Source organism: Alligator mississippiensis, chromosome 4 (genome assembly GCF_030867095.1).
Source record: "Alligator mississippiensis isolate rAllMis1 chromosome 4, rAllMis1, whole genome shotgun sequence".
In the NCBI taxonomy this organism is placed as follows: domain Eukaryota; kingdom Metazoa; phylum Chordata; order Crocodylia; family Alligatoridae; genus Alligator; species Alligator mississippiensis.
The window spans coordinates 105209610-105232042 of record NC_081827.1 but is presented as its reverse complement, the minus strand read 5'-3'; the positions used below and the strand labels follow the sequence as shown (position 1 = coordinate 105232042).

Here is a 22433-nt window from a genome sequence, read left to right as displayed (position 1 = left end):
AGGTCTAGCATAGTTGAGGAACACTTAACAGTAATAGCTCTTCATAGTGATGTACATTATAAGCTTTTCAGGGCAGGAACTGATTTTTACGTAAGCTTAGCACTTCTGTCACACAGATGATCAACAATTGCTTGAATAATTTTTTGTTGTTAATCAGAATGAACATCTTGATATGATACACAAGTAAAAAAAAAAAAGTTTCTAAGCCCTAGGGTTATAGCATTTCAGCTTTAAATAGCAAAATTTTGATTTTGCAGACTATCACATCCACTCTAATGTTGCTTTTTTTCCACATTTTTCTTTTTTGATGCTTTAGGTGCCAGCTGTCACATTAACTGCTAATATTATTTGGTTTGCTGATAACTTTCTGATTCAGAAAATGCCAGCTGCTGCCAAACTGCTGGACAAGAAAAGCATTCATGCCATTAAAACACAGAGGGAGAGTTTTCTACAGCAGAAGGCTCAGTTACTTACCAAGTAGGTTTTATAAAGCATCTTGTCTCTTTGAAACATTGCTCATTACGGTATTTAGCAAAAAAAATTCTGTTTGGATATAATGGTGATGATTTGCTAAACTGAAATGCTGCGTAGTGTCACTCTATGCTGTTAAATAGTTGCTGCATTTACTCCAGAAATAGCTGTATTACGGTGATTGTGAAAAGATATCACTTTAAAATTAAACGTTTTAATACAGTACTTTCTTTTGTGAAGCTTATTTTGATTCTTCATTTAAGCTTGCAGTTCTCACTGGCAGTTCTATCTATTTGCCTTTTAATTTCCAGCTGGTTCTAGCACGCTTTCAATTTCAGCTTTTTACTAGCATCTACTTTTTTCCCCTGGGCTGCTGCTTTTTTCCATTAGCCTCCTCTGGTTTAATTGGTTTCTATGGAAAAATGTTTGTAGCAGGTTGAATAACTTAGTGTTGCCACTTCTCCTTAGAAATTTTTGCTTCTTGTCCTTTTTTCTTTTTCCCTGTCTGTGTGACAGTTTTCTTCAAACACTATTGGCAGCTTGACCTCTGTTTGAAAATATTTTTCTTTCCTCTGTCTGCTGCTTCAAGTTTGCTGTAACTCAAAAAACTTTACTTTCTTTTGGGAGGAAAATATATGTATTACATTTTTTTTCTAAAACTTCTTTTGAAAATATATATTCATGAATATTTCCAAGGTTCTCTGTGCATAATAAACATTATGGAGAAGATTTATTTTATGCTGTGGTGAATCAGTGGGCATAACGTATCCCTATATTACTTGTGTGAGTGGTTAGAACATAGGAAGAAAACAGGCTCTGTGGAGCCAATGTTTCTGTTTGATACTCTCGTTTTCCTTTGCCACTGCCTCCTCCCTGCCCAGTGTGCTAGTTAGTAGAACTTGGCAGACATGAAGAGGGAAATTAGCTTTTTTGCTTGTATAGGTCTCTGTTAAATTACTCTCACGTTCTGATTAACACTGCTGCTCCATGCACATACCCATGCTCTGAGTGAGTAAGGAGGAAAACAGGATCTTTGAGTAAATGACAGACCTTGTCTAGGTTTACTTCTAGGGTGATTCATAGCTATGTTGTTCCTGGACAACCTTGTTAGTTGTGTTCTGTGACTTCCACGAAAAGTGAGCAGGACTAAAATGCTTAGGTTCTCCTAGGTATTCTTAGAATAATTGTAATCAAATCCAGATGGCATGGGGGGCAGGCTGCATGGAGGAATGGGGGTGGGGGGGATGGAGGGTGTAGGAGGGGCAGGTGGCAGGGGGGGCTCATGGGGAGGGACAGGCAGCAGGGAGCTTGGCAGAGATGGGCAGAGGAGCACAAGGGGTGAGGGAGCAGGGGTCTGGCCCCTTGCTGCTTTTTGAACCACAGCAGTGGAGGGGGATGAATTTAAGATGACCTGCCATGAAGTAGATTTGATTAATGGAATATTATAACAAATTCATAATTTTCCATGCATAGAATTACTGGAGGGGATTGTCCTATATTCAAAGTCATCTTTGATTAGGGTTAAAAGGGTAAATATCATTCATATCTTCTGGAAGTACATTATCTAAAATAAACTGTGTAGAGTCAAGCAGTAATATAGTAGCAAACTATCCTTTTGGAAGAATCAAAGCTGATAAAGCTTTTATTAACTTGAATTCAATTAAAGATTTTCTGAAATCTAGTTTTAAATCTTCATTTTGGCAGCTTTTACTGTTTAACCTAAACATTGTAATAGATGTAGTTTTGAATTTGTTAGTGATGAAATGATATATATCAACATGGCCTTCTGCATAGGAGCACTGGGGACGTGGAAGAATTAAAGACCTACATTCTAAGCCTGACATTGGTTTAATTCACTGAGTTTGTACAAGTAAAACAAGGGACTAACACTAACCCCTGGATCATAAAGGCTTACTTTTGTCTGAGGAAGCCCGATACTTGCAAAGGGGACAAAACTATTGCATTTGGAAAGTGAATATTCTCACATCTTTTCCTTTAGAAGTGTTAGCCCTTTAGGCTCAGAAAAAAGTGGAAAATTAATATACATCTCTTCTCTTCGTTTTTTTTTTTTCTCCAGAGAGATGCAGTCATATTATGTCTTTGTGAGCTCATGGATGACAAAAATGGAGTCCATATTGTCTAGGGAGCAGCGAATGGATAAGTTTGCTGAAGACCTCTCCAGTAGATGCAGTGTCTTTATACAGGTGGTTAATTTCTTAATAGGACACAATTTGAATAATCTATGATATGATTCTTACTGAATGTGGGATAGTTGACTGGGAGTTAACTAGCATGTGTAAAAATTAATCTAAGAGTAAAAACGACATTGGAGCGCTCTCAGGACAAAGCCTTTACCTTGAAAGTATCCAAGATAACACTTTTTCCTGGGAAAGTTGTGGCTAATTCAAGTTAATTACCATTAAAGCTGAGTGTGTAAATGATTGTCCTGTGCCTGTTTTGATGCAAGTCAGACTGGGACAACCAGACCTGGGATAAACCTGGGATGTCTATTTTTACCCTTAGAAGCTACATTGTCCTTTATAGTTGGATGTCACTGCAGGATTTTTCCCTATGATATTATTAAATAGGTTGTCTAGTTAAAAGTTTTTGTAGAAATGGGTATTTCCAGGAGAGGTGGGAGGAAGAATACTGCATGTCCAACTGAGCACTGGAGAACAGGGGAAGAGGAGATCTTCCTGGTTAGAAGTGAGCAAACTTTTTTGCCAGAGAGCCAGTTTTCTTCCACAAGAATCCTCTGAACGCCTGTGCATTCACTTGTGCTGGGAAAAACACTTTTCTCTTGGTACAAATTTAACATCTGTCCATGGCCAATGTGTCGTGTCTTGGCATGGCTCTTCTTACTCCTGCCTTTGTTAATGGATTCTGCTAGCTCAAGAACTCAAGATAAAATAAAATTTGTCCTGCTATCCTCAGGCTATGGAAAAAATGGACTTTTTTATTTTGTTTTGACATTTAAAATCTTGTTACAACAAGACTTGTTTCTTAAGTAGGGAAAAGCAGCTGAATGAACGTATAAAGAGATCTAGAGCTATCCCAGTAGCAGATTCTGTTCTTACTTGGGAGTGTCTATTAATAGAAATGAATAAACTCCAGCACAGTTCACAGCAGAGTTTATTGCTCCCAGGCACGCCGTTTGCACATGTGCCCGGGACCACAGCATGTTGAGCTGGGGTGGATAAGCCGTTGGTGGTAGGGGGCCCCAGGGATCAGCGGGTCAGCCTGGGGCAACTCTGACCTGGCTCAGTGTGCTGTGGAGGAGCTGGCTGGGGCATGAGTGCTTCAGTGTGGGGCTAGTGGGCAGGCCTGTCAGTCTAACATGAGTGTTGCAGCAGAGTAAATAACTCTGCTGTAGGATGGTACTTATATCTGGCAGTACTATCCTGCAATGGAGTTAATTAGTTTACTGTGTCCTAATAGCACTGCACATGTAGATGCTGATATTTTACTGCAGAGCTAATTAGTCAGCTCTGCAGTAAACATCTTGTGTAGATGTACCCACTTGCTTGCAACATAGGTCTCTGTATATCAACATTTTCATGGACAAATTGCTATGATTACTCAGTTTTTTTTTCTTGCTTTTCCTTTGAAAACAGTGTTTTGAGTACTTGAGAAATGTCTTTCTAGATGTAGCCTAAATTGATCTGATACATTTTGCAAATCTTGGTGTCTGTGACACTTTATTTTTCCACCATTTATTATTTTGAAAATTACATGTTTTCGTGATTGACAGTGATTTACTGTTTCTGCATATCACTTAATTCCTGGGGGTTGTTCCATTTTTCTTAGTTTTAATCTAATTTCTTAAGATTGTCTCAGTTACGTTGGTTACCTTGATTCTGAGATATTAGTACGGTTAGGTTCGTGAACATTTGATATATTTGCTTATGGTTAAATTGTATCTGTTCATTTCTAGATCTATAATCAGTTGCTTCCATGACTTTCGATTTTAGACGACTTAAACTAAATAGCTTTGACATTTTAGTTCTATAGGAATGAGTAAGTCTGAATTGTATGTGGATGAGCTGTGATAGCTCTAGCAGGGCTTATACAGGGTATGAAGTCCTGTCTCTGAACTACAATAAAAAAGACATGGTATATTTACCTGTATGACATCTAGTGTTGAACTTTTTTCATTTTTTACCCATTTGTTTTTAGGGTTTTCTTTATGCTTACAGCCTCAGCACTATCATTAAAACCACAATGAATCTTTACATGTCAATGCAAAAGCCGATGACCAAGACCTCAGTGAAAGCACTATGCAGACTTGTGGAACTTCTCAAGGTAGGCTTCAGCACTGAAATTACTTATTGAACTTAGGAGAAAGTTTACAATCTTTGCATTCTCCTGTGCCTAAGGAAGGGTGGGTATGCCCAAAAGCTTGCAAATAAAGATTTTATTTATTTATTTATTTATTGCAAATATCTAGTTGGTCTAATAAAAGATATCACCTCTGCCACAAGTCCTGATTCCTTATTGAGCTTAAGCTTTTATGCAGTATGAGAATGAAGCATCACATTCTGAAGAATGAAAATGTTACAGGTGTAACTTCTACATAAAGATTAGATTGAAGTGGGAAGGAAGAGATCGGAGAAGAAAAGTTGTATGCAATTTCTAAACACCTTTTACAGTTTCTTTTCTCTCCTCACCCTGTTCTCCTTTAAGCAAGAAAAAGAAATGGATGCTTAATTTAGGCTTTTAATGCTTTATGAACACTGAACAATATTATTAACACTCTTAACATCTAAAAATATTGTTTTGGGGTTTTTTGGGGGGTGGGGGGAGTCTTTCTGTCTTTTCAAAAGAGCTGCATGTTCAGTAGCTGCAGTTAATATAAATTACAAAGGTACAGAAAAGGAATGCTCCATTTTCCAAGTGGACAAGAGCAGTTAGCATAAATAAATCAGTGAGATGGTTGCCTTAGAACTAATATTAATCTCTGTTTTTTGAAATTTGAATGCAGGCAATAGAACATACATTTTACAGAAGAAGTATGGTTGTGGCTGATTCTGTGACACACATTGCTCAGTATTTGCAGTATCAGGCTCTTAACTCTATTTCTGTAGCCAAGGTAAGTAAAGTGAGTTGTTACTGTGTATGTGTGTAAGTAAGCACATTTATATGCACAGTCAGGCTGTATAATAGCTTTGGTGTTTTGTATATATAATATTGCTGTTTTTATCTTTGTGTAATGCTGTTACAAAATTCTGTAAAAGGAATAGGTATGGTATTAATCTTGCTTTGTGGAGGTGCTAGTTGCACAGGTGCAGTGTATGCTTCTCCAGAAGCATGACAGTTCACTTTGCTTGCAGCCTTTACTGATCCAATCTTGGTTTTATGAATTGCATTATGAACCAAGATTTCAACATAGCCGTCCTGATGAGAAGTGCTAGCATATATGTTTTGCTTTTGCAGCTAACCTCCAAAGGAGTTACATGCTGTTATTTATTTTCATAGTTTCATAGATGTTAAGCTCCCTTCCAGCCCCTACAGATCATCAGGTCCAGCCCCCCTGCACTTGGGCAGAAAAGACTTCTGGGATCAGATGACCCCAGCAAGATAGGCGTCAAGATGCTTTTTGAACCATTTTATTGTGTCTGACTCTGCATTTTCTTATCCTGTGAGGATTAAATAAATTATGTTCGTAAACAATACATATGCATAGGTTTGCTAAATACATTTAAGAGCCCAGAACATCTCTAGAGAACCAAACACCTCCATGTTTTGTATAGTAGACTTTTTTTTAATTCATAAATGGGAATAACACAATTCAAAAGTGGCATAGAGTCACAAAATCTGTTTGAAACCATGAAGTTTCTGCAAAACCTGTATATACTGTGTATTCTGTTTCAGTGCCTAGTCTTAAGACTGAAAAAAAAGTTGAACTGTCAAAAGAAGGAGAGGGGAAATTGCTGTTTGGGGGCTTTGGTAACTTTTCCATGAACACTGAACTTACTTTGGTGTTTTTTTCTCCTCCTCTCTCTCCCTCCCCCTTTTTCAAGAAAAGGGTCATTTCTGACAAAAAGTACAGTGAGCAGCGCCTGGATGTGCTTTCTGCCCTGGTGCTGGCTGAGAATATCCTCAATGGGCCAAGTACAAAACAGAGACGGCTAATTGTTTCCCTTGCACTGAGTGTGGGCACACAGATGGTATGTACCACCATTGTGCAGATTACTGTACACACCATCAATGGTAACAAACAGTGTTCATTACTGAATTGATCAGCCATCTTGCCAGAACATTTTATAAATAGTTCTTGTTTTGCATTTAAACACAATAAGTGACTTTCTCCATTTTTTTCTGGTGCCTTTTTTCAGAAAACATTTAAAGATGAAGAGTTGCTTCCTCTTCAGGTAGTTCTGAAAAAACTGGACTTAATCAGTGAACTTTCAGAACGGTAAGTAGTAGCATATTAGGTTTAGGAGACTAGTGGCATTAAAAATAAAATATCACGATCCAACATACAAAATCTTGCAGGAAGTTCTTTATTCTCCATCTAGCTGCATGCAGTTGGCTGGTTCTTTGTAATGATGGGTGGTCAGAATGTGGCCTGTGGAATTCCTCTTTCATAAGTTAATGCAACTCATGGAAAATTCAGTTCCTGTTGCATGATCCACTGTGTTTTCTAGTGAGTTTGACAGTAAACATCACTTACTGGGAGCTGGAGCCTTCTTGGTTTGCACCTCCAAGTTAAAAGTAAAGCTAGCCGCAACATTTTATTTTCTATTTTATTTAAACTTCTTCCTCCCGACTGTTCAGACTGCAATTGGTTGTGAAATATTCAGCAGTAACTTGGTGTAATGTTACTCTTTGTAAATGTTTTCTGTGGATCTTTGATTTGTATATCCAAGCGGATACTTCTGGTGTGTGGAGAATTTACATCATGGTCTTCCTGCCATTTGCATGACTATAGCACAGAATTAGCTATGGCATCATATCTTAATGCTTTTTTATGTTCTAATTTTCAAGTGCAAAACCTGCTGTTGGTATTGGTGATAACCTCATTAGTCCATAAGTGGCACCATATTTTATGGCTGGTATGATCAGAGAAAATAAATTCCTTTGGTATATGATTGAAACAGCATTTCAGTAGCAATTACAGGTTGCTTACAGATACAGTGACAAAAAAAGGACATCCATTTATCCAGGATTTAGTTCCTTTGAAATGCCAGTGGAGGGATGGTAAATACTGTGTTCTTGCATATTTGGAGTTTTAGCGTTATCCTGAAAAGTTAGAACTAGGGAAGTAAATATTAAAAATCTCATGGAGGTTACAACTGCCAAAGTACAGGCTTGTTGATGTGCTCTCTTGAGCTGTGTTATGTGATTAATAAGTATCTTGTATTTTAGAGTGAAAGTGCAGTGTGACTGTTGCTTCTTGTACTGGCATCGAGCAGTCTTCCCAATTTATTTAGATGATGTGTATGAAAATGCAGTTGATGCAGCTAGATTGCACGTAAGTTTAATCAAAAACAAAAATACCCAAAGAAACATTAATGGTTCAGTTTAGCATGCCAAGAAAACTGAGAGGAGGAAGCTCTTAAAAGTGGAATTGCAGCAGGGTCAGAGCTTCAGCTTGCTCACCCTCCCTTTCCTGCTCAGGGAAAAGCTACAGTTCTAACCCTTTCACAGCAGAATTAGCCAATTTTGACCTGAGGTGGAAAGAGAGAGAAGATTAGGTTCTGTCCCTGCTTCATGCAACCACAGCTATGGAAATCTCTTTTCTTCATCCTGCCTTCCAAAAACAAGGCACCTGTCTTATTTAGGGGATGTGGCTTGCAAGAAAAAAGTGTGTGTGTGTGTGTGTGTGTATTATTTATATACATACACCTATTATATACATACACCTTTTTTTTGCTAACTCTGAAGCATCAGAGTTTAGCTGCTGCCAGTAATGAACTGCTTGGCCCAAGACGCTAAACTCGTCCGTTTGCCACATACTATTAATTCACTGTTCTAAATGACAAAAGTTTAAAACTGGGTCTTTGCTAGCAAGTCAACTTGTGGGAAGAGGGCGTGGTGTTTGGGGAGTAATAGCGGAGAAACTATTTAAAATAGCTAACTCATCTCTGTCTTGCTTTTTAGAAAAATTGAAGCTGATGGCTTTCGATCCTCTTTTTTTTTTTTTTAAACTTAAAGCTAAATATGAACTCTTAGGCTAGGTACAGGCAGACAAGGTTCCTTGGGTGAATTTGATATCTTTTATTAGACCAACCCAAATGGTTGGAGAATAGTTATTAAGCAAGCTTTCGGGTTCAAAAACCCTTCGTCAGGCTAAGGACGCTGCATTCAAAAAGCCCAAGGCAGAATCTAAGTTGTGCAATTTTCTATAAGCAGCATAGTTTATATCAGTAGTGAACAGAACACATATTTGTCCTTTGGTGGGGCGACAGGGGTTCTGGCATTTTAAATCAGTCTGTGTGCTGAACTTCTGTTATGGGTATAGACCACTTTTATATGCTGAAATCTGTTCTGTTACAGGTACAGACTGGTTTCCAATCACTTATACTGGCAAAAGTGTAATGTCTTTACTTGGCCTTAATTTTTTTGCAGGGGATGGAGGGATTGTTTGAAATAAAGTAAAGGAGTTGAGCTTCATTCTTGAGATTTGAGGTTTTGACCTCTAGCTCAGGCTGGTTAGGTGTTGTACACTATTTTAAGATGCTGATTTGTATGTGTTCTGTAGTTTGTAAGTTAGTGTCTTTCTAATCTTTTTCTTCAGTATATGTTTAGTGCATTACGAGACTGTGTACCTGCGATGATGAATGCAAGGCACTTAGAATCCTACGAGGTACTTCTGGAGTGCTACGACAAAGAAATCATGGACGTTCTAAATGAGGTAATTGCTCAAGTACTGGAATTACTGTGAATGGGAACTGAAGTCAGTGGCTTAATTGGAGTGTCTATTACAGTTTTACTGCCTGAAATTTAGGATTTTCCATAAAGCTGTAGTGGAAATCTTGTTAGACTGCTTTGAGGCATAGTTAAAAGCAAAAACATTGTTCATTTTAGAGAATCACAGGCATGTATATAGCTCCCTTTATCATAGTATGCAAGGAACTCTATCATTAATGTACAATAGTCTTTTGAGGTCGAGAAGTGTTCTCTGGTTTACAGATGCTGAGACAGAAATTTACCCTTGGTAGAAAGTTCTGCATGCATAGCTATTTGGGCTAGAAAAATAATCCCCTTCTCCCCCAGCCAAATAACTATTTCTGCAAAATTCCTGACTGGCTTAGTTTATCTCATTCAGGGAGGTGGCAAAACCGCCTCCCTCATATTGGCATATACATATTTCCACCAAGGGACTCTGCTGGCATGTACTCAGCTGTACTGCAGAGGTTCTGTCATGTAAACATGCCCTTACTGCTGTGGTTCTTAACCTTGTTAGAATCAAGCCACCCTTCAGAAGATGCCAGCTCTTAGCTTTCTCAGGTTTTTTGTACTTCAGAAAAATAGTAGGGTAGCCTTTTCTGTTGCATAGAGTTAAGAAAGACCACAACAAGTTAGAAATATTTTTGACACTGGATTTTCTAAGGTTCTACGTTAAGGCACTTGGGGAAGTTAAACTGGATCAAGGAAAGGTGCGATTTCCCCCCCCCCCCCAGCCATGTGAAGCCTGTGCTTTGTGTGCAAAGTGGCCTAAAATTGCTGTATTTCATCTTCTGAGCTACGATAATCTACAGACTTTTTGCACCTGAGTGTGTGGTTTTACATATAGGAGTTTAAAGCCCTTCCACATACATGCATTGCTTTGTTTTTAATTCTATTAAACCACCATTGTAAAAGGAAAGTGAGCATTATTTTTTTTCTTCACTTTTCCAATAGCATTTACTGGACAAATTATGTAAAGAAATAGAAAAGGACCTACGTCTTTCTGTGCACACACATCTACAGCTAGAAGACAGAAATCCTTTCAGAGTTGGGATGAAAGATCTGGCTCACTTTTTCTGTCTGAACCCAATACGATTTTTCAATCGTTTCATTGATATCAAAGGTGGGTTGGAATAAACAGATTTTTTTTGCCTGTTAATTTTCTCTACCGTTTTGCTTCCCAGCTAACCCGTTGAACATTTTCCTTCTTTTTCTTTTATGCTTCCCTATTTCCTTTTATTTCTTTCCATGCCTCCATGGCCTAATGATGCAAAGAGGAAATTACCAGTGTAGTTGCTGCTAACTAGACCTATGCGAAGTGGCTAGTATTCGCTTTGGATTTGGCTGATTCGGGGGACAGTGATTCAATTCAGTGATTTTTTTTTTGAATCACTGCCCTGAATCGATTCAGCTGCTGCCAAATCACACAGGCCCATCCCCTGCCCACTCTCCCAGCCCCAGCAATGACTGCTCCAACTCTGCTACTGGGGGGTGGAAATTCCTCCTGCCCCCCACTGCTCCATGCTCTCCCTGCCTCCCCATGGCTGCCCTGCCTGCCCCAGCTCCGGCCCTTCAAGATAAAAAAGAAAAAACCTCCAAAAACCCTCGCCCAGACTTGCTGGTTCCTGTTCAGCAGGGGGGTGATCCCCACTGCCCCATTACAGGTGGGGGCCTCTGCACAAGCTCCCTAAGGCCACTGCAGGAGCTGGTGAGTGAGAAGTATTTTTGTTTTTCTTAAAGGGATGGAGCTGGGGCAGGCAGAACAGTCATGGTGAGGCCCGGAGGAGCAGGGGGTGCTGGGGGTGCTCATGGCAGAGCCCCCATGTGTCCTAGGGTAGTGGGGGGGCAGCAGGGGTGTGAATGGGGCCGTATCTCCTCCAAATTGAATCAGCACCCAAAGTTTCGCACAGCCCTACTGCTGACCATGTGGCTTTTTGCACCTGGAGCGTGTGTGTGTATTATACTACATGTGCCATTATCTATTTTGTTTTACAGTCTTCTCCAAGAGAATGCCATATTTAATGCCATGTCTGTTTAAACTAACAGATTTTGTTTTGTTTGCTATTTAGCAGCTGGAGATTCAGTCCGTATTATATTATTGATTTTTTGCAGTTTATGTGACACACTACCTAGACAAGACGTTTTACAACCTAACAACTGTAGCTCTTCATGACTGGGCTACATACAGTGAAATGAGAAACTTAGCAACTCAGCGTTATGGTTTGATCATGACAGAAGCACATCTTCCTAGTCAGACTTTAGAACAGGTACAGTTCTTGGAGGGTGCTTTCTGTTTATATATGGCATATTTTTGTTGTATTAGATTATTATTCAAGATACGAATGAATCAGAAACTGAAGCACCCATGTTGGAAATCAGTTGGGAATGTTAATCATTGTTTTCTAGTTGTCTTTGGAAGTAGAGCGGCCTATCTTTCTTTGAAGGGAATTCCACACCCATAACAAATGTTCACTTGAAATTGGAGTTTTGGATCCTCAGAAACCCTTAAAAAACAGATCTCTGAAAACAGGAATACAGAATTATATGCCAGTTTCTCAAAACTTGGTCTAATCAAATTTACCAAAGGCTAATGCCTGATAGAGATTAAACACAAAAATTCCTGTTTTTGAGACTTGTAGTCCTTCCTTTCGAGTCTTGAAACTAATTAAATAGTAAATAAGAAAGAAAAAATTAAATAGGTATTTGTGAATCTTGGCATTTGTATTTATAAATAGATACCAGTCCACTTTTTTCCATTTTTATTTCCATACACTAGATAGGATTAAAGAACCCTTTTTTCAAATGGATTAAAAGACATAGGTATACATTTGGCTTGGAATCTAAAACTATTATATGAAAACTTAAAATGCTAATTCCTAGATATTGAAGAGGGCCAGAATAAACTGCGAAGTGACATCATAGATTTAACAGGAAAAGTTGTTTCAATTTTGATATGCAACTGGATTGTGCTTCCAAAAATGCTTTCAAATAACTTGCACTGATAATTGTTACTGTGAATGCATTTGAAACTCCCAAGGAAGCTGTTACTATGAAAATTGTTAATTGATCATGTTGTTTCAGGGTCTGGATGTTTTGGAAATCATGAGAAATATTCATGTTTTTGTATCGCGCTACCTCTATAATCTCAATAATCAGGTGAGATGCAGTCTAGACCTGTATTACGTATATCACTTGCTGGTTTTGATACTGAGTGAATAATGATGACCTTTTCTTTGCAGATCTTCATTGAAAGAACCAGCAATAATAAGCACTTGAACACTATCAATATCCGGCACATTGCTAATTCAATTAGAACACATGGCACAGGAATCATGAACACAACAGTAAGCATCTCTTGCACTGTTGCTTTTGTTTAATAAACATAAAAAGCACATGCACTTCTAGCATTTCTTGACCTTTGAATATTTAGTACAATTTTAGTTTTGCATTTGATTTAACAAGGCAGTCTGCAAACACTAAGCAGTCAGTGGGTTTTGAATTGTTATACTGCTAGTATTTCTTACGTAAAGTTATTGTAGCGATATTCTGGTAAGATTCCAAATTGTAGTAGTGATGAAAATAAGTGTTTATAAGGTTTAGTTTTTAAAAGTCTGAATCAGTTTGAGTGCTATATATTGCTGTTTTGTTAACATTTGTTAGGATGCCATTTTATATTGCATTTCAAGCACATTAGTCTTAAAAAAAAAATGTGGTTTCAGTTTGTCATAGTTCAACTTAAATAGTCAAACTACCACTTACATTTCCCAAATTCTAAAATAAAGTAAGGTCACTGGGTTTTTACATATTTGGCCAAAGTCACTTAATATTTTCACTGTTTTCTGGGCTGAGATTGATAAGTGGTTTTCATAGATTTCATAGACATTAGGGCTGGAAGGGAACCTCAGAAGATCGAGTTGAGCCCCCCATCCGAAGGGCAGGAAGTCAGCTGTGGTCATAAGATCCCAGCAAGATAAGCATCCGATTTACTCTTGAAGGTGTTCAATGTAGGTGCTTGAACCATCTCCGATGGCAGGCTATTCCAGACCTTGGGGGCTTGGACAGTAAAGAAATTCTTCCTTATGTCCAGCCTGAAATGGTCTTGCAGTAGTTTATAACTATTCGAACTCATCATCCCTTGGGGCGCTCTGGTGAACAAACGTTCCGCCAGATATTTATGGTTACCCCTGATAAACTTATAGGTGGCCATCAGATCACCCCTGAGCCTGCGCTTTTCCAGGCTAAAGAGCCTCATAGATCTCAGCCTTTCGTCGTAAGGTCTGTTTTCCTGACCTCTGATTATGCACGAGGCTCTTCTCTGCACTCTCTCAAGCTTCTCCACATCCTTTTTGAATTGTGGGGCCCAAACCTGGACGTAGTACTCCAGCTGTGGCCTCACCAAGGCCGAGTACAAAGGGAGAATGATGTCCCGGGATTTGCTTGAGAGGCATCGATGCATGCAAGCCAGCATTTTGCTTGCTTTTATTAGCTGCAGCATCACATTGAAGGCTCATGTTCATCTTGTGGTCAATGATGACCTCCAAGTTTTATTACTTCCCTGTTTTAAATGTGGATGCTATTCAGCAGTGTAGAGTGTTCAGTGATTTTTCAAGTAAGGTTGGTAGCCTTGTAGGGCTATGTGGTCTGAGAATAAGTGGGCATGTCTACACATGGCCTTTACTGTGCAGTAGACTAATTTACTGTGCAGTAAAGTGTTACCGTATACATGTGCGTTGCAGTTAAGGCTCAGAAGATTAATTTACTTTGGTGTAGGATAGTCCTGTCAGACACGGGCACTATTTGATGGCAGAGTAAATTACTGCGCTTAAATGCACAGGTAGATGGTGGCATTGGGATTAGTTTACTCTGGCTCAAATTGCACTGGAGTTTATTCAGTCACATTAACTGCACGTGTAGTGACTCCTAAATAAGGGTGCTGAGTCTGGAAAGCCTTTGCAGATGTTCATTTCAACAGGAACCTAATCTTCTCATTTTTATCAGTTGTAAATCACATGTTTGGAGTAATTGAAATAATGTGAACATTTGGTATGGTGCCAAAGCTTGATTAGAAAGTTCAACCAACCAAATCCAATCTTAGACAGCTGTTCAGTATCTTAGGATCTGTGTATCCCTTTCTTCATCTCATTCATCTTTCCACTATGCCATTGGCAATATAGGAACTTGAGGAGCCATGTATACAGAAAGAAAAGTGCTCTCTTAGGGTATCACGTGGAATGATAGTTATTATAAATGAGTTCTTGTTATTTGACATGGGGGGTGGGGAGGGAAATGCATAAATGGCTTTTAATATTGGTATAGCTCATCTTGGCTGTTGGTTATTGTGACAGAAGTTGTTCTCCTGCACCCATCACTTCCTGGCTAAGTGAGCACCTTTCTTATTTACCTCTGAGTCTGGGCTGAATTGTCTAAATAGACAAGGAAATTGTTACTTAGATTCATAAAAAGTTAGAGTTGGAAGGACCTCAGGAGGTCATCTAGTCCAACCCCCTGCTCAACACAGAACCATCTCCCTCTATATTATCCCATGAAGGCTTTGTCTAGCTGGGTTTTGAAAACCTCCAAGGTTTCCTACTGGAAAAAGGTGGGATTTAGTCCCATAGGTAAATAGTTCTAGAAAGCTTTGAACAGGTTTTAAAGAACAGGGTAGGTTATAATGAAACTGTAAACATTAGTAAATTCTGTAGTTGGTAGTACAATAAAGGAAGACAGTAATTGAGCTTAAATCTGTTCCTCTTCAATTTGGAACATGTTTATCATTTCAGCAGGATAAATAAAATCAGCAACTACATAATCCAAAACTAAACTGTAGGTGCTGTACTTCTCGTGGCACACACTGATCTTTTAAATGGCAGGTTCCCTTTGCTCTGTCACCTACCTGCTTTAAAGGGAACTGAACCTTCAAGAAGAGAAGGTTGACTTTTTTCTTTTTTAGTGAGAGAGGTATTGCTGAGCTTGTCTGAGACCTGCAAAGGTGGAGCCTCTTTCCAGCAGCAGAATTTACATTGTTATACAGAATTAAAATGATTCAAGAAGTTACTGAACAGTAGTCACTAGAGGTACATGTTTATTGGAAAGGGAGTTTCTAATTTTGAGTCTGTGGTTTTTTGTTACAATCTAGGTGAATTTCACATACCAGTTTCTGAGGAAAAAGTTTTACATCTTTAGCCAGTTCATGTATGATGAGCATATCAAATCCCGACTAATTAAAGATATACGGTTCTTCAGGGAAGTGAAGGATCAAAATGATCATAAGGTAAATGCATCAGGTAAAAGGGAATTTGATTTAAAACAATGCTGCCTTTGTGCTCTGAGACACTAAACTGGCATGCGCCACACTACAAAAGTCACAGCTTTTTTCCTTTTGTTTTAATTAAATGTATTAATGGAAGGTGACACATTCAATCCTGTCAAAATGCAGCACAGGCAAAAATTCACATTCCTGCGTTTATACTGTTCTATCTGATTTCATTTATTTTTACTGCTTACTAAACGCTAACTAAGATGATACTCATCAGCAGACATGATGCATCATTCCTTAACCTTACATAGGATTGGATATGTTTTTCCTTCTGTTAAGCTGTTGATGATTAGTACCATTTTTGTCTAATTTAATTTAGACCCAAAGTTTAAAACTAAAGTTAATAACATTTTTATAAATGGTCTATCTTGGAATTAAGTTTTAGCTGTAGTCTGAACACTGTCATGTTTGCAAAAGATTAGGCAATGTAGATGACAGGGGTGGAAAGAGACTGTGAAATAGCTTTTCCATGAAAAGTCGGTTATAGTCTTTAAAAACTAAGATATGTATTTTTTATTTATGCTGATATTGTTTCTCTAGTACCCTTTTGAGAGGGCAGAAAAGTTCAACCGGGGCATCAGAAAACTTGGAATAACACCTGATGGACAAAGTTACCTCGACCAATTCAGGCAGCTCATAAGCCAAATAGGTACGCAACACTATCTAAAAATATGGGGTCAATATGTCTTCATAATCCAGTAACTAAAGTGCTAAGGTTGAGGACTATGTCTAATCCTAGCACAAATGGGCGCACTGTGTTAAGGAAATGGACTTTCACCTGCTTATACAAAAATGGGCCCTGATGGCCATAACAAAATCCATCTATGCCTCCTGTGAATGTTCTTGATACTTTCTTCCTTCAACTATGCAAAAAATAACCCATTTTTTGTCCAGATTTAGTATCTTTCCAGTATAGGGAAAAGTACTCTTGAATACGGATATTTCAAAATATGTGGATGAAACACCTTTGGCTGTTAATGAAATAGGCATTTAAGGTCTGAGTTTGCAGGCATTTACTCCCAAATATGGAGTATGTAATTTTTATATTATTTTTATATTAGGGAGTAAATGTTTATAGAATGTTGGCCTTTAGTTAAGTGTGAAAATACACATTGCATGAACACAGGCTCATGAGATGAGCAAGTTACGTTTTATTTTTCTAGTTTCACTGTGCACCATTAAACTGTGAAACATCAACATAATTTTTCTCTTTGCAGTCAGCTTTAGAGCATATCTGTATTACAAAGGATATCTGAATCTGTCTTTCAGAATTAATAAGAACTTTGAAATGTGCATATGTAAATATCTAACTCTCATTTTCTTTCTTTTTTTGAAAGGCAATGCTATGGGCTACGTGCGAATGATAAGATCTGGTGGACTTCACTGCTGTAGTAGTGCAATTAGGTACCCACACACATTTTAATACCATTATTTCATGTTGTTATTCATGCTTTCATACTTGAAGCACTGGGCTGCTTAGTTCTGCCATTGTGGCAGCTCCTCTGGCTGTTCACAGTAGGAGAACTTATGTTAAATTCAGGCAGTCTTACTGCATTATTAAAAAAAAAAAAAAAAAAAAAAAATAGTCACTGCTGCAAAAAAACCAGAAAAGACCTGCAGGAAGGGAAGACAGTAAGGTTCCTCCTGTACCATGCATTTGAGTGGTGTGGAAATAGTGTATCACTGTTTAAAAGACATTTTTCTGATGAAACAGGGAGGCATGTGTATTAAGAAGTATGGGAGAAGGTGCTGGAAGAGTGGGGCAGGGTGGTGGGGAAAAGGCAAAACGTTTTGTGAAAGGATGATAAAGTGGGAGTGAGTTTGGTTATGGAGATGACAGCTTGCATAAGAAAATGATTGGAGATTTGGTATAAGCAAGAGCAAAGCACTGTAAAACCTTTAAGACAAATGATGGTGGTGATTAAGTGACCGAGTGTAATCAGAACTGAATTATAAACCTAATATACAATAACAATGTAGGTTTGTTCCTGATCTTGAAGATATCGTGAATTTTGAGGAACTGGTGAAAGAAGAAGGGCTCTCAGAAGAAACACAGAAAGCAGCAAGGTAACCTAATGCATTTTGTGATGTGGGGCTTGGAAAAAAATCTTCTCATGCTTTTAAAAAATTTTTAGATGCTTTACAAATACAAAAATAAACTGAAATATTATTTCAGCAGATACAATAGTATTGTTTCAAAAACCCTAGCCACACACTGCACATTCAGGTGTTCTCCGTGCTGCTGCTGCTACCTTGCAGCATGGGAGGGTTTTTTGACCCCAGCAGATATCGGGGCAAAATAACTTATGTGGGGGGAAAAAAGGGGGTGCATGAGGCAGCGGCACACGCCACCCAAAATGGGAGGCAGACTTCTAGCTCCAGGAGTGCCGTGGTTGCAGCTTCCCAGGACCCCAGGTAAGGCTGCTGGGGCCAGCACAGTTGCCACTGCTTCTTGTCTCTGGGGAAGCAAACATCTGCGCTCATGTAGACGCAGCCATAGAGTTCACTTGCTAATTAAAATTTGCCTCAGGAAAATTCCTTGCTTATGAGTATCTTACATTCTGGGCATCCATTTCCTGGCTAGAGACAGACTTTAAAAAATAATCACAAATCACAGAATTATGGAAAATTAGGGTTGGAAGGGACCTCAAGAAGGCGACTAGTCGAACACCTTTCTCAAAGCAGGACTATCCCCAACTATATCATCCCAGTCAAGGGTTTATTTACTTGGGTCTTAAAAACCTTCACGGGTGGAGATTCCACAACCTCTCTGGGTAACCTGTTCCTGTGCCTTAATACCCTCCTTGTGGGGGAGTTTTTTTCTAATATCTAACCTAAACTTCCCTTGCTGCAACTTGAGACCATTGGTCCTTGTTCTGTCATCTGCCACCACTGAGAACAGTCCAGCTCCATCCTCCTTTGCAACCACCCTTCAGATACTTGAAGGCTGCAATTAAATCTCCCCTCAGTCTCATCTTCTCCAAACTAAATAATCCCAGTTCCATCAGTTTCTCCTCAGAAATCATGTGCCCCAGCCCCCTACCTGTTCGTTGCCCTATGCTAGACTTTCCAACTCTTCCACATCATCACTTTCTGTAGTGGGGGCCCCAAAACTGGACCCAGTACTTCAGATGTGGCCTCACCAGTGCCAAATAGAGGGTAATGTTTACTTTCCTTTGTCCGCTGGCACCACCCCTACTAATGCAGCCCAGTATGCTGTTAGCTTTTTTTGGCAACAAGGGCACACTGTTGGCTCATATTCAGCTTATCGTCTACTGTAACCCTCAGGTCCTTTTCTGCAGAGCTGCTACTTAGCCAGTCAGTTCCCAGCCTGTACTAGTGCATGGGATTATTCTGTCCTAAATGCAGGACTTTGCACTTGTCCTTACTGAACTTCATGAGATTTCCTTTGGTTCAGTCTTCCAATTTGTCTAGGTCTCTTTGATTCCTAGCCCTACCCTCCACCATATCTACTACTTCCTCCAGTTTGGTGTAATCTGCAAATTTGCTGAAGATGCACTCCATCCCATCTTCCAGATTGTTGATGGCAACATTAAACAAAACTGGCTCCAGGACTGACTTCTGGGGCACTCTGCTTAATACTGGCTGCCAACTAGATATCTAGACATTCCTTACTACCCTTTGAGCCCGACAATCCAGCCAGTTTTCTCTCTATTTTATAGTCCGTTCATCCAACCTGTACTTCCTTAGCTTGTTCCATGGGCTTGTACATATACAACTTTTCTAATTTGTCCCTAACCTGTTCCTTTGCCACTGTCTGCTCACCTCCTCCCCAAATTGTGCTGCCAGGTACAGTAATCTGGGAGTTTACCTTGCCTGTGAAGACTGGTAAAAAAAGGCATTGAGTACTTCAGCCTTTTCTGCATCATCTGTCACTATGTTGCCCCCCATTCAGTAAGGGACCCACACTTTCTCTGATCTTTCTCTTGTTGCTAACAAACTTGTAGAAACCCTTCTTGTTACCCTTCAGGTCCTTTGCTAGCTGCAACTCCAGTTCTGTTTTGGCCTTCCTGATTTCATCCCTGCATGCTCAAGCAGTACTCTTATAGTCCTCCCTTGTTGTTTGCCCCACTTTCCACTTCTTATAGGCTTCCTTTTTGTGTGTTAGCTCACTGAGGAGTTCCCTGTTAAGCTAGACTGGTCTTCTGCCATACTTGCTAGTTTTACTGTGCATCAGGATGGTTCATTCCAGCACCCTTAGTAATGTTTCTTTAAAGTACAACTAGCTCTCCTGGACTCCTTTTCCCGTCAGATTGGCCTCAGTTCTTTGAATGAAAGTCTGCTTTTCTAAAGTCCAGGGTATTTACTCTGCTGTTCTCTTTCCTTCCTTTCCTCAGGATCTGGAACACAATCATTTTGTGATTGATTGCTGCTGCCTAAGTTGCTACCCACTTATACATTCCCCACCAATTTGTTCCCATTTGTGAGCAGCAAATCAAGAAGAGCACAGCCCCTAGTTGGTCTTCCCAACAATTGTATCAGGAAGTTATCCCCAACACTCCATAAAAACTTCCTGGATTGCCTGTGCAGTGCTGTATTGCTCTCCCAGCAGATATCCGGGTGATTGAAATCCCCCGTGAGAACCACAGTCTGTGATCTGGAATCTTGTGTTCCCTGTCTGAAGAGTCTCATCCTCCTAGTCTGGTAGTCTATAGCCCATACTTACTATGACATCAACCCTTGTTGCTCTCCCCTCTGACCCTAACCTGGAGACTTTCAACAGACCTATATCCAGTTTCATAGTGGAGCTCTGAGCAATCATGCAGCACTTTTACATAAAGCGCAACTCCTCTTCTCCTCTGCCTGTCCTTGAACAATTTGTACCCATCCATGACAGTGCTCCAGTCATGCAAGCTCCCTCCAAGTCTATATTATTCCAATCATGTCATAATTCCATGCCTGTGCAAGGACTTCCAATTCTTCCTGCTTGTTTGTTTCCCAGGCTCTCTGCATTCATGTGCAGACATCTCAGGTAAATCCTATTCCCTGACACCATTCTGATACTAGTGAGGAAGTAAATTTTTGGCCATCTTGGCTTGTTTGTGTATGGAATGAAAGGAAATGAGCTGTGCTTCAATTGGAAAATGGTAAAAAATGTAAGGAAAATCCATTGTGCGCAAATATATTGGTCTCTTGTCAAAAGCCTTCTCTCACTGTTAATGAATGAAGAGGAAAGTTGCTAACAGGAAATGATCAGGTAACACATTTCTCATTCTTTACAGGCAGTTAGATTCCGTTCTTGGTGATCTCACACGTAATTTTGCAGAAGGCACAGAGTACTTCAAAATGCTTGTGGATGTGTTCGCTCCTGAATTCCGCAGTCCAAAGAACATGCACTTGCGCAACTTCTATATTATTGTTCCCCCACTGGTTAGTAGTTCCAGCACCTATAGTGATGCCTATTTTTTAAAATGTTATTATATTAAATTGTGATGTAATATTCCGTACTAGAAATGTAATGTAGGTGAAATAGATTATTTGTTTCCAGATTCTATTAATTTCTTTCTTAGCTATGAACTGAAGAACTAATTGGACCCTGTATCTAGTTTGGTTGTCAAAAAGTGTTCTAATTGACTCTGCTTTTTGATATCAACTTAGGCACCAGTTCCCAACACTGCACAGAGGGGACTTGGTCAACTGAAAAAATAACTTTAAATATCTCTTTATTCATTTAAATTGGAGATATCTTAAAAGGTAAGAAAGAAAAGAGACATCCAAGATAGAGATGGAGAGATGAGAATCAAAGAGAACTTATTAGTGTCCCTTTTCTGAAAGTGCCCTTACAGCAGCAGTTTGGAAATATTCAACCTCTTCTAATTCTAGTTCAGATTATGTAAAAACTAAGACCCTCCTCTGTTTGGATCTTTTATTTGGAGTTGCTTTGCTATATTCCTGCACCAGCCAGCCTCATTGACTTCAGCAGGGCTCCATGTGAAAGTACTTGGATGCAGTTCAGGATAGAGGCCAGATCATACTCTGTAATCTGGCCAGAGTATTCCTGATAACCATCCAGTATTTTTAATAAGCTTTTAAAATGGAATGTTAATTGAAGGTGACTGAACCACAAATTGAAATTTGTGAAAACAGAGATAGCATTATGGGGGTAGAAATGAGAAGAACCTCAGAAATGGCTAGGAAAAGACTGACATTAAGACAAATGAGTAGAAGGAATTTGTTTCATCCTCTGCACTTTTTTTCTGTTTTCTCTTTCTTATTCCAGGAAGTTCCATTAAATATTTCTGTACACTTAAAGTATGTTTTCTTTAATAGATTAACACACACCACGCAGTATGGGGTTAGTATTGGAACAGTCTCTGTGTGGCTGAAGAGAATTGGCCTTTGGTCTCACATATTGCAGCAAGTGCACCAGTTGCCTGCCCCCCCAGTGTGGTTTTACTGCAGTGATATGAAACAGTGACTTCTCTTAAACACAGTAAAAAAAGCACATGAGATGACTTAGGACATCCAAGTGAACCCGAATAACTCAGTCATATTTTCTTTACTGAACTTCCTAAAAAATTCTTGACATCTTGATTTTATTTATTTATTTATTTTAAGTGCTAACTTTTACAAAGGTCCCTCTTGTTTGTTTTTGTTTGTTTAAAGCTTCATTAAGCACTCAGGCTTATAATATAATATAATATAATATAATATAATATAATATAATATAATATAATATTATTACTTTAAAACGGTATACAAAGTATAGAAAGGGCCTGACATGAGCAGACTT

The 22433-nt window shown here is 39.1% G+C and overlaps 1 protein-coding gene across 2 annotated transcripts in view; it reads left to right on the top strand.

The window, feature by feature from the left end:
• WASHC4 (WASH complex subunit 4) overlaps nucleotides 1-22433 on the top strand; it is a 58487-nt gene that overhangs the window by 23873 nt on the left and 12181 nt on the right. For both annotated transcript variants that reach the window (XM_006271649.4, XM_019489299.2), the window contains exons 13-29: nucleotides 317-477; nucleotides 2549-2675; nucleotides 4648-4773; nucleotides 5453-5560; nucleotides 6492-6638; nucleotides 6807-6886; nucleotides 7840-7945; nucleotides 9212-9328; nucleotides 10318-10486; nucleotides 11476-11630; nucleotides 12445-12519; nucleotides 12603-12707; nucleotides 15500-15634; nucleotides 16220-16328; nucleotides 17017-17083; nucleotides 17660-17746; nucleotides 20923-21070. In XM_006271649.4, the coding sequence (XP_006271711.1) occupies nucleotides 317-477; nucleotides 2549-2675; nucleotides 4648-4773; nucleotides 5453-5560; nucleotides 6492-6638; nucleotides 6807-6886; nucleotides 7840-7945; nucleotides 9212-9328; nucleotides 10318-10486; nucleotides 11476-11630; nucleotides 12445-12519; nucleotides 12603-12707; nucleotides 15500-15634; nucleotides 16220-16328; nucleotides 17017-17083; nucleotides 17660-17746; nucleotides 20923-21070 (2022 nt within the window). The remainder of the gene's footprint in view (nucleotides 1-316; nucleotides 478-2548; nucleotides 2676-4647; nucleotides 4774-5452; nucleotides 5561-6491; nucleotides 6639-6806; nucleotides 6887-7839; nucleotides 7946-9211; nucleotides 9329-10317; nucleotides 10487-11475; nucleotides 11631-12444; nucleotides 12520-12602; nucleotides 12708-15499; nucleotides 15635-16219; nucleotides 16329-17016; nucleotides 17084-17659; nucleotides 17747-20922; nucleotides 21071-22433) is intronic.